This window comes from Andrographis paniculata, unplaced genomic scaffold, assembly GCF_009805555.1.
Source record: "Andrographis paniculata isolate CXL003 unplaced genomic scaffold, ASM980555v1 Contig62END, whole genome shotgun sequence".
In the NCBI taxonomy this organism is placed as follows: Eukaryota; Viridiplantae; Streptophyta; class Magnoliopsida; order Lamiales; family Acanthaceae; genus Andrographis; species Andrographis paniculata.
Window position 1 is genome coordinate 5631153 of NW_026137598.1, and position 12093 is coordinate 5643245.

The 12093-nt window shown below is 38.9% G+C and overlaps 3 protein-coding genes across 6 annotated transcripts; all 3 read left to right on the top strand.

Annotated features, from left to right (window-relative positions):
• The first annotated feature begins 4 nt into the window (after window positions 1–4).
• LOC127260912 (rac-like GTP-binding protein 5) lies at window positions 5–3006 on the top strand. 4 transcript variants are annotated; one of them, XM_051288963.1, is made up of 8 exons: window positions 5–278; window positions 400–612; window positions 1002–1089; window positions 1171–1280; window positions 1617–1680; window positions 2209–2273; window positions 2347–2412; window positions 2492–3006. In XM_051288963.1, the coding sequence occupies exons 2-8, from the start codon at window positions 514–516 to the stop codon at window positions 2594–2596; spliced, it is 597 nt and encodes a 198-aa protein (XP_051144920.1). In that variant the 5' UTR covers window positions 5–278; window positions 400–513; the 3' UTR covers window positions 2597–3006. The 4 variants fall into 4 exon arrangements, with proteins under 4 accessions (XP_051144920.1, XP_051144923.1, XP_051144922.1 ...); XM_051288966.1 differs by having other exon boundaries at window positions 5–262; XM_051288965.1 differs by having other exon boundaries at window positions 5–239.
• Window positions 3007–3462: 456 nt separating this feature from the next.
• LOC127260673 (protein kinase STUNTED-like) lies at window positions 3463–7152 on the top strand. The gene is made up of 10 exons (XM_051288524.1): window positions 3463–4143; window positions 4218–4291; window positions 4375–4496; window positions 4579–4694; window positions 4791–5183; window positions 5252–5500; window positions 5581–5747; window positions 5834–6073; window positions 6162–6311; window positions 6385–7152. Exons 1-10 carry the CDS (start codon window positions 3987–3989, stop codon window positions 6652–6654), a joined length of 1938 nt encoding a protein of 645 aa, XP_051144481.1. The 5' UTR covers window positions 3463–3986; the 3' UTR covers window positions 6655–7152.
• LOC127260677 (SKP1-like protein 1A) lies at window positions 7055–8594 on the top strand. Its single transcript, XM_051288527.1, has 2 exons — window positions 7055–7389; window positions 8205–8594. Exons 1-2 carry the CDS (start codon window positions 7063–7065, stop codon window positions 8376–8378), a joined length of 501 nt encoding a protein of 166 aa, XP_051144484.1. The 5' UTR covers window positions 7055–7062; the 3' UTR covers window positions 8379–8594.
• The last annotated feature ends 3499 nt before the right edge of the window (window positions 8595–12093 follow it).

Genomic DNA, 12093 nt, shown 5'->3' on the forward strand with positions numbered 1-12093 from the left:
AGTCTAATAAAGTAATTTACTGAAATTGAGGAAAAAAGGAAAATTGGACAGTTAATCGTGATTGGTCGTGTCATGTGGCGCCACTCGAGTCCTGGCTGTCTGCTCCTTGCGCTATTTCAGATTCAGAAATTTTTGTGACTTGCCGACTGACTCACTCACTGCATCCACAAGACCCCAACTTTCTGCCTCCATCCTTCTTCTGCTACTCGGTATGATGAGCTCTCGCGCGCTTTAATCTGGTGGGATTCGTCGAATCATGAGGGTGCCTGTTTGATTAGGTGTTTTCGGTTGTATAATCATGAGCTAGCTGTTTGGGTTTTAAAATATTGGGATTAGGGATTTGGTTACTTAGTTTTGAAGATTTCTTCCCTTTTTAATTCTACCTACTAATCTTTGCAGTTGAGCGAGCATTTGATCTGGTTAGCAACCAAGGCCGCGGAAGGGTGAGGAATTTGGAGCGAGTTGGGTTGGGGATTACTAGCCGCCGTCTAGGGAGGAATCGCCGGCCACCGGATGAGCGCCTCGAGATTTATAAAGTGCGTCACCGTCGGGGACGGAGCTGTGGGGAAAACTTGCCTGCTCATTTCGTACACCAGCAATACTTTCCCTACTGTTAGTTTTCTTATCTCCCGCTTTTTTGTTCTGTTTGGGCTGTTCCCTGCCCTCGTTTTTTCTCTTCAATTTGGGGATTGCTGCTTCACGCAGTTATACAAATATTTTGGGCGTTTAGGATTTTTGATTGAGGAGGGATTTGGGGGAAAACACAAACCCTTGTATTTACATCACCTCTCTCAAATTGGCTACTATAATCAAGTTCCTACAAATTTGAAATGTTAGGATTGTTCTAGGATGATCTTTATCATTTTTGCTTTTGCTATTCCATTCTCTTTGTTTTCATCATAATTCTACTCATTTTCTCTATCTGTACATTTGTAGGTTTGCTTCTTAGCAAACCTTTATTCTTTTCCTCATATGATCTTTGTTGATATTTATATGAACAGGATTATGTCCCAACTGTGTTCGATAATTTCAGTGCAAATGTTGTAGTGGATGGAAGTACTGTTAATCTAGGATTATGGGATACTGCAGGTAAGCGGATAAGAATTTGCTTGTACATCTTGTCTTTCAACAAATTATGGAATTAGACAGTGAACTTACTTCATTTTGCAGGTCAGGAGGATTACAATCGATTGAGACCATTAAGCTACCGTGGAGCTGATGTTTTTATACTTGCATTCTCTCTTATAAGCAAGGCCAGTTATGAGAACATATCTAAGAAGGTAAGCTATACATCGATAGTAGATAAGATAACCATCCTATCTCTTGATGATCATTGTTTTCTTTTCTTTGATACAAATAGTTGGTTTAATATATTCTACTAATAGTAAGTGTATTATTTGTATAATGTAAGTGATTCATCAGTTCTTACCATGTTCTCATGTTATTTACTGAAAATTGGCTAAAGTACTCGCCTTGATTGCTAAATTGTTAATTTGTTATACCTTCCTAATGTTGTACTCAACTCCACAATCCTCCTATTCACTTATTTAGTGGAAAGACATTAAAAGCTTTGCCATTACTGGGGTCTGATAGATTTCTTTTAATATTCTTTTCAGTGGATCCCTGAATTGAGGCATTATGCTCCTGGAGTTCCAATAATTCTTGTGGGAACAAAACTTGGTAAGGTTCTATATCTATGTTTCTCTTCCAATGCAGCAGAGAAGAGTACTATTATCAACAACTTTTTTTTTTTAATCTCTAACTATGTGAAATGACTACAAGAACAACTTAGGTGATAAAATATTATGTCCTTTAGAACCCCAATTGATTGCTTCTTGTCGTTAAATTGTTCGACAACATGCTAATGGTGATAAACTCCGAATCAACATTCTTAATCTTGGCCGCTTTTAGTATTCATTTTTTATTAGCCGAACAATTCTTGATTTCTTAAATTAGATCAAACAACCAAAGGAATAAAAAATATGTGTATATTTTTGTATTTGATATAATGCCCTTGATATAGAGAATTGCTGAATGTTAAATAGTTGGTAAGTTTGTGCACAAGAACTCTAAGAAAACAAATGTGGTTTCAAGAGAGTACCTTATTTTAGCTTGTTATGACCATAATTCCGTTGGCGCACGTGCACACACACATTAAATTTCTTGTCTTATAACTCAATTTGATGAACTACCATTTTCTGCCTCCAGATCTCCGTGAGGACAAGCAGTTCTTTATAGATCACCCAGGAGCTGTTCCGATCTCAACTGCACAGGTAATATATTGCATCATTTCCAAACTCTTCTTCTAAATACGAACAAAATGGAACTTGATTTTGTGATTTGAAGGGAGAGGACTTGAGGAAATCGATCGGAGCAACAGCTTATATAGAATGCAGTGCTAAGACACAACAGGTGACAATATTTTTTTTCATAAAAAACACATGGTTTGCAAGGAAGGTGCATCTCCTAACGTATATCAATTCATCTGCAGAATGTGAAAGCTGTGTTCGATGCCGCAATCAAGGTAGTCCTGCAGCCACCAAAGCAAAAGAAGAAGAAGAAGAGAAAGGGTCAAAAGTCGTGCAGTATCCTGTGAACTGGGAAAGAAGGAAGGACTTGTGCTGAAGATCTCACTGTCACTTTCCCCTGAAGAATGCAATATCACCCCCCAGCCCAGGAGTTGTGTTCTCCTCTGACCACCCCTACCCCTACCCCCACCCCCACCCCCACCCCACACCAGCTAGCTACTTAGTTTGTTGGTTACTCTGCAATTGTCGTGATCTATCTAGTGTTGATAATATCAAAATTTCATCCATTTAGGGCTGGATTGAAGAAGAAAAAAAAGAGCTTGTGTTTGTCTTGTCTTGTCTAATACTACATATGCATCTCCAGAATCTGGATTTTTATGAAGGGCTTTAGATGTGTTGGGGGTAAAAACAGATGCAGAGTTTCGAGTATTATTTACTTGTTATTACAACCAAGTGAAATGAATTGACACTTGCTCCACCCTCCATCAGATCAGATCATTAAATTCTGTTTTTTCTTTGATTGTGGAAATGACGTACCAACAACCTCCACCATGGGCATGGCAGGGTGTGTTTGTATTTAGGCTCACACTGTTGTGATTTCATTTCACATCTCCAACACAAATATCCAATCGCTATAAATATAGTCAAAAAGGCAATGAAACAAACGCCGTTATAGCGCCGTTACAGCACTAGTGTCGGTGGATGGATGAATTGAAATGCCTTCTCGTGAAATGACCTGATTGCCCCTCTCCTGTCTTCTTCGTCCCCACTCCCACCGACGATTGTCCTGTCCTTCCCATGCTCCATGCATAACCAACTTTCATTTATTTTAGTTGATTCATGGACCCAGTAGACCAATCATGTGAATTCAAAATCCCTCGATTTAATTAAGTTAGTGCTCTGTCTGTCACTGCTCTCGTTTACTCTATTCTGGAGGGGACCCTTTTCGAGTTTAAACAAAGTATTCTGTTTGTTAGTTCAGAGTAGGTCGCCCTTCCCGGCATTTTCTGGATTTTTAAATATCCTGAATTCAAAACCTGTAGGTAGTCTTTTCCTTTCACGCCCAGATTCTTTTGCTCCCAAACAAATTGTTTTACATAAATTGATTTGCAAATCCATTGCCTTGCTGGTTTTCGTTCTTGAAGCTGACTTTAATGGACCCAAAGTAGTTCATCACTTCCCACTACTCTTCTGAATTCTTTTCTTTATTTATTTACAGAGGAAATACGCTTTTGAACTAGAGTTTGTTTAGATTTTTGTATCTCTCTGGTTGAGGACATTTTGAAAACAAAAATTACTCAGAAACCGTATTCTGGGGAAAGCTGCAAACCCTCTTACCCTGTTTGGAATCGCAAGACACATTCGCAGAAATACATACGGATTCCGACACTTTATATGGGAATTTGCGTGTTGCAAGAACTCACGCAAGTGTAGCTAACCAGTTGTATTAAGTTAACAATGGCGGTTGATATGATGATGCCCAATTTAGGAAGAAAGAAAGTGGTTGTGGGAATTCGATTCGATGGGCACGCCACAGAGCTGCTCGATTGGGCAGTGAAGAAAGTGGCTGCGCCGGGAGACACCGTGGTGGCCATCCATGTTTGCCGGAATTCTGGTAATGCAGGGATGGAGCAGTACGTGAATTTTCTGAGTAAGATCAATGGCGTAACTTGAATTCAATGTTTTCAGGTAGCGTTTTGGAAGAAAGGGCGTTGCTGGATGAGCAATTGGAAAGCCACCAACGTCTCTGTAAGCAAAAACAGGTCTGCGTTTTTAGATCATGAAGTTACAAAAGATTGACATGTAAGAAAACTGGCAAACTAATTTTGATTTGGGGGATGCTCAGATTGTTCTTAGTGCAGAAGTGGTGAACGGTAAGTCAGTCAGAAAAGCTCTTGTCCGAGAGGCGACGAACTGCTCCGCTTCAGCAGTTGTTTTGGGGATAACTAAGCATAGTGCCCTTATCAGGTGAGCCAAAATAAAAACATAGTTATGAACTTCTTGTCTTTGTCCATTCTGTTTCGAAGATCTTAACTTCAGTTAGCTTCAGTGGATTGGCTTCGGTCGCGAAATATTGCGTAAAGAGACTTCCTCCGACTACTCAAGTTATGGCGATTTACAACGGGAAGGTTGTCTTCAGCAGGTTTTCTAGGCTTGAATTCAGAGGTCTGTAATCTGTATACTAATCCTGAAGTTCATCTATCTAACCCCTTGTTTAGAATCTCCGGCTGGACCGAGCTTTGATCATTCCTATGTTGTTAGATGATGGATTGGAGCTCGAGGAATCCGATGGAAGAGACAGTGTCGCGAGTTCTAGAGATGACGATTGTTTAAGTCCTTTCGGAAGACACAAAAAAGGTTCTCTGAGTACAATTTCATTCCCTGCCGCAGAATTTACAAAGCAACGACCTGGTTGGCCTCTGCTTCAATCGTCAAGTTTAGCCACTCGACCGGTGCAGGAGGCACGAAAGATGTCAGTCGTGCAGTGGGTAATGAAGTTGCCACGGCGCTCTGTGTCTGAAGTTTCCGCATACAGCTGCAATACAAGAACTTGTCGTCTAGGAGATGATCAAGATTTGGAGCAAAAATTTACTAGCTGCAGCAATGTCTTTAGCTATGATCTTCTCCAAATGTGCACTTGCAACTTCTCCTCAGGTTGTTCGCCTCGACAACGTTTCTTTTACACGTATTCGAAAGATATGAATGCAGCAGTTTTATTGCAGGGCATCTTATTGCAAAGGGAGGATGCAATTCTGTGTACAAAGGAGTTCTTCCCTACGGTAAACCAGTTGCCGTAAAGGTTCTGGAATCCACGAGAGAGGCGCGGAAGGATTTTATTCGAGAGATGAACATTATGGCCGCGGTGAAGCACAAAAGAATCGCGCCGTTGCTTGGAATCTGCACGCAGGATTATAAACTGATATCGGTTTATAAGTTCTTGTCGAAAGGAAGCTTGGAAGAGAATCTACAGAGTCAGTTTGTTATAACTTATGTACACCGATTCAAATATCGATCTGATGTGTTTTTGAATTCATCAATGTTGTTGAAGCAGATAACATAAAGCGAGAAAAGCGCGAGCTGTCGTGGGAAGTAAGATTCCGTATAGCTATTGGGATCGCCGAGGCGCTGAATTACCTACACAACGAATGTTCCCGGCCCGTCATTCACAGAGATGTCAAGTCTTCGAATATTTTACTAACCGACGAGTTCGAGCCACAGGTTCGGCACGCTGAATTAACATTTTGTTGCATTTTACTTACCGGGATTAATGTGGTTGACGTTACTTTCGTTTCCTCGAAGCATAGTTATGTGACTTTGGATTGGCGATGTGGGGACCGACGACAACATCGAGTATGATTGTGATGGATAGTGATGTGGTAGGAACTTTCGGATATCTTGCCCCGGAGTATTTCATGTATGGCAAAGTCAGCGACAAGATCGACGTGTATGCGTTTGGCGTGGTTCTGCTAGAGTTGTTGTCGGGAAGGAAGCCTATCGTCAATGGCACAGAAAATGCAAAGACTCAACAGAGTTTGATCATGTGGGTAAGATATATTAAACGCCCATTTTAATTAAAAGTTTAAGCTTACAGGGATACTGGTTACAAATTTAGTTTACTTATACTTTTTATAGGCAATGCCTAAACTAAAAAATGGAGACTTAAGAAGCATATTAGATCCAAATCTGAATGAAAATGTCGATGAAGATCGAATGCAAAGAATGGCTCTAGCGGCGCGGCTATGTCTCACTCGAGCAGCCCGGCTTCGCCCCAACATGAGACAGGTTCGAAAACTCGGCATGTTTGCATCACCACTACTTTATTGGGCTAGCTATCGATATTCTTGTTTGTTTGTAGATACTGCACATTCTTGTCGATGGAGTGGAGTGTTGCGACGGGTGGGAAACTGAAGAAGACGACGACAATGATAACGAGGATGATGAAGTTTATCCGGAATCAAGTGCAGAATCGCATCTAAGCGTAGTCCTCGGTTTGCTCGATGACGACGACAAATCTACGTCGTTTGATGGCGGGAGCAGCAGCAGCAATACAGATCCAAACAGCCCACATCTTTCCCATAGACAGTGTGTGGAAGAGTTTATGATGAAGAAGAGATGGAGCAGATGATCAAGTGTATGTGTATGTGTATCTGGAGTAGTATTGTCAGGTCTCTGTATTGTAAACACTGTTGCATCAAAAGGCCAAATTTGAATCAAGAAAATGATCATTGACAATAAAGCATCGAATGGGCTCAGTAGAACATGATCAACAAGTAGTCCACTAGGCCCATATAATGATGTACTGCTCCCTTTCTATTAGATTCCCAATGTCGTCAGTGCGTCACACAAGTCGCATTAGCAAATTTTAAAAACACGCTTTTCAGATTCTACATATATATATATAGTAGAGTATTATATACGACCGCTTTTCGCGAAAGGCCACCCATTTTCAGTTTCAGGTATTTCGATTTCGATCCCATTTCCAAATATCGAAGCCTCGCAGCGCACCCAACTTTGCCTAGGGTTTCTGGAAATCATGTCGACCGCGGATTCTGGAGCGAGGTTGATCGTCCTCAAGAGTTCTGATGGCGAGACATTCGAGGTTGAGGAGGCTGTTGCCCTTGAATCTCAGACTATTAAGCACATGGTCGAGGACGATGTCGTCGATACCTGCATCCCGCTACCTAACGTCACCTCTAAGATACTCGCCAAGGTCATTGAGTACTGCAAGCGCCATGTGGCTTCGGCCGCTGCAAAATCGTCTAACACCGATGGTCCGCTCTCGTCAGTTGACGAAGATTTGAAGACTTTCGATGCTGAGTTTGTAAAGGTTGATCAGAGCACGCTGTTTGACCTAATCTTGGTAATCTCTAACCTCTGTTTTACGCTTGGGATTTTGTTGATTAATCGGATACTTATCGCTTCCTGCGTTTTGTTTTTGTTGGGTTGGAGAATTTCTGTTTTTAAGATTTCATTTGTACGTTTGCGGAATTATTTAAGATTAACTTGATATTGGATTCGATCGTGTGGGTTGCATTCTTTCGTTACTGGGGGTGGATGCCAGTGAATGTAATTCCCTTTGGCCGATTTTTGGAATATTCATCATTTGTGTATGTTAGTTAATAGTTTATCGTTTTAGTTTCCACAGACTTGTCAATCTTGGCTCTCGCATTTTACTGTTGGAAGTGTGTTCAACCAAATGTTTTGTTGCTGTTTCCTCTATTAAATAGTACCTAGTATAGGTTCATATTGGACTTCAGCAATCTATATTCTTCCTTTGAGAAAAGAGGCTTCCTAGCCTCAAGCCTCGTTCCATTGGAGAATTTTTCTTTACAAGGACATAACAGTGTTATGTGCATGACCTTAATTCATTTTTCTTAATTGATACCTTGATATTCAAGGAATCTCTTTTAAAATATTTTCATTTGCAATGTGAACTGATGCAGTTATGTAGAGAGGTTTTGGTAATTGTTTTCCTTCTTTGTTCCTTCATATGCCCTTAAATGTACTATTTATTAATTTATTATTTTTTTTTGTGTGTGTGTGTACACATGTACTTGTTAAACATTTTCCATACCATTTCTATTTGTGTTTTGACTTATTTCCTGCAAAGATATTGATCTGCTCCAAGCACTGATGGAATATGTTGTTCATGCTTGATGGATTTCATTTTCTCAGGCTGCAAACTACTTAAACATCAAGAGCCTACTTGACCTTACTTGTCAAACTGTGGCGGACATGATCAAAGGGAAGACCCCTGATGAAATTCGCAAGACATTTAACATAAAAAATGACTTCACTGCAGAAGAAGAAGAGGAAGTTCGCAGGGAGAATTCATGGGCCTTCGAGTGATACATAAATAATATCTAAATAACTATAATGCTACCATGTTCCTGCTAGTTACTATGACATGTTGCTGTGATGTTATTAGTAAATAGGCCTTTGTCTTAATTGGATGAAGTTACGTTCACCTGTGGTACTCTATTACACTGTCACAACATGTCTAGATGTTTGGTGTGGCCATTTTGATGACTATGTTTTAAATATGTTGTGTTTTGTGCCTTCTCATTTGCGTGAAACTCCCATCAGTTCACAGTTTTTCTTGATGAAAGATCAGAACTTAGATGCCAGCTTGAATGACAAAATTTGTGGGGTATTGGGCTCTTTGACGATATGATACTAGTGCATAATAATTTGTATGTTCTGCACAATTATTTAGTGTTTTAGTAATCAAGAGGTGGTGTTTATTCCAAAGTTGGGTGAGATGAATAAAATGATCCAAGAAGGCTCCTATGTATGATTGGGGCCCTTCAGCGGTTGCTTTGGAGTCTTTGAAGAAATGTCAGTTAAGGGAATATATGAGATATGAGACTGCAAGTCTTGACTTGAGCTCAATAAGAAATGGTAAATGATCTGCGGTTGTGCCATTAATTTTGAGGATGTTGTATTGTCCTATCCTGAATCCTGAGTTGGGGAAGAAGAGAGCAAACAGTGCATGTGGAGGATATCAGTTTCTATTAAGTATTCACCGTAGCAACAGGTAAAAGTTACATTATAAGTAATGGATAACATCAATTTTAGGTACCCGGGTGGTTCATCTCTCTGAATTTTGAATCTGTTTGTCTTTTCAGAGATGTATACTGGAAGTGCTCCCAAGATTGGTTCATTGGTTGGGTTGCAGATGAAAGAAAATTCCATACCTTGAAAATGGGCAGAAGTGATATGGTATTTCCTTCTGGGCTAGTTTGTCTCCTTGTTTCTAATGATTAACTACTTGATATGGTTTTCGCATGAAACCCTCATCTCCTTCAAAGTCCATGTTATATTCAACTAACGGTCCAAGTAGCAGCCCTTGTTCAATACTTTCGAAAAACTTGCATGATCAACTACCTATCCACCTACCAAATCTGATTAAATTTTTGTTGCTCTGTTTGATTAGTTTCTTCTACTTGTTTATCAATGGCCTATTGTTTGCAACTAATATTGCGTATAGACAAGTCTTGATTGATCTAGTGAGAAAACTCTTATATAAAGTATGCTCATCCTCAATTTGTCTTTAAGTTAGTTCTTGGTAATCTTATGGCTGAATTTATTTCCAGTTGCGTGCGGGTAAATAGTTTTGGGACTGCGGAATAAGCATCTATCGTCCATGGATATCCCACAGAAAGAGCTGTCAGCTGAAAGCGAAAGAGCTCAGCCCTGCCTGGTAACATGTTTTTTATGCCTTAATGAAATTCTTAATCTTCAATGATTTAAGTGAGGGACCACCAGCCTGCGAAAGGTCTGTGATGATAACTAATTCAAGGGTACAGAAATGTTGGTCATAGAAAAATCTGGATAACTCCTAAGTTAGCTTCCAGACAAATTATTATAATATATAATTTATTATTACTATTATTTTTATTGGACTATGAAAGCTTCATTTAAGAAAAGACAGAAAGTTGAGAATACGAATACGACCAACAAGATTTAAACTTTTTCCCTATGTATGGTACATTAATTATGCCCATTCTACTTTAAACCTTTTATCTTTTATTCTTTTTTTCTTTTGGTGTCAAATTGAAAATTGAAACATCATTATGGTTTTTTTTTTGTTTTTTTTTACATCATTATGGTTAGTGTCTTAGTGATATGTTATGTTGCAGATAAACCCTAAACCCTTTACAGGTAGTGTATGCATTGGAAACATCCAGCTTCTACCATTTCACCATCTAAGTGGCTCTAGGGGAATCAATGGGGGAGGCCCAATACATTAGAATAAAAAAAAAGCTGCTTTTGACTAGCTTATGGAAAAAAACAAATGCTTTTCTCAATAATAAGAAAAACTAATATGTCACGCGCCAGGTGTGTTTTTGTTCCTTTGTGTTCATCTGGGTGCAAATTATTGGAATGCTGTGATTATTGCCTGGTGGAAGTTCAATTGCCCATTTATATATTCCTGTAAATGTTCAATATCTGGGTAGCTATGCTGTGCCATGCTATTTTATCTGTGTTTCTTTAGTTTAAGTTGCCAAAGAAAGTAGTAATGAAAAGAAGATTCCTTTCTCCCCCTCAATTAGTTTGTTGTTGAATATGCATGAATTGGATGGAGTTGGCAATGCAATATAAATAGGTGATATTGCTAATGGTGTTGAGATTGTTTATATCTTAGAGTGACAGCTACTCTTCTTCCTCATACCCTCTGTTCTGCACATGGAGTGCCCTGCTCTGTACTGCTAATAATAATGTTAACACACTGTCTTATTGAGTTTAGCTAGCAAATATTGATTATTCTGTCTGATTGAGTTTAGCTAGCAAAGATTGATTATTGTTTATATTATATTCAGCCTGTTATATGTGACATGTATACTGTGTTAGTAGGTTAGGTAAATGAAAGCTAATTCGTATATAGGGTGAAAAATCACATATATGGTATGGCACATGTTATGGGGGGGCATTAGTGTCATTTGATAAGTGTAAATAATAGAGAGGCTGTGTATTTGTTGGAGTAGGAAAAAGAGAAATTGGTCACTTTCATTGGAGGAAAAAAAGATGTGGCCAAGAATCGAGTTGGGTAGTGTGCCGTTTAGCTGTTTTGCCCCCACGAAATCGAAAAACAAAGGGCAGAGAACAAACTTTTATTTTTATTTTGTATGCTTTCTTGGAATACTGTATTGATTTAGGAAATAAAATTCCAAAAAGAGAAGAAACCCCACCATTTATATGCAGACAGGCTGGCTCTGGCAGGTGCAGTAGCAGTAGCAGGAACTCGCTGGAAACGGCCATCCCCAACAATATGAAGAAATAATAATATAAAAGTAAGTTTTATGTATTTCATGATTTTGATTACTTCTTTATGGAGTATTTACTTACCTGTAATTCTCCAAGAAAGTAATTTTCATTGATGAAATGGAATATTTGTAGTTAGTGGCCCTTGCCTGACGTGTCGAGATATCTATGGCTCCTTTCTCTCTCCCCACACAGAATAGTAGTAAGTGTTTTATGTATATATATATTTTTTAAATATAAGGTGTCTTGTCTCATTCGATGTATGTATAATGTAAGACTTGTGGGAGTTTTATTTAGTGATCATTTTTAACCAAGAACTAGTTTACATTATGGATCACATCATAATAGGTATAGTCTAACCATTATATAATATCCATTTCATTTCTACATTATCTTTGGTGTGAAAAATAATAATGAGCTTCTAGTTTTGAAAGTAGGACGTTAATTAATAATGTGCTTGTTGTAAAGGGGGGTGTGTGTGTATGTGAGAGAGAAAGAGAGGGGGAGAGAGAGAGAGAGAGAGATGGGATGAAGAAAAAAGAAGAAGATTGGTCCCACTCCTTCCCTCATATCATTCTCAATCATGCCAGCTATTTCCCACTTTATTAAAAATGTATGTATGTATGTATGTATTGTGTGTATATGTGTATACATATACTCTAACGGCTATGTATAGTGTATTATTGATTTTATAAGCATAAAGTGGTTAGAGAGTGGGACGTAGATGATTGATGAGATATGTAATTGTTAACATTATCTCTCTGTTTTATTACTAAGAGGATAAGGACAAAGGCCAAAT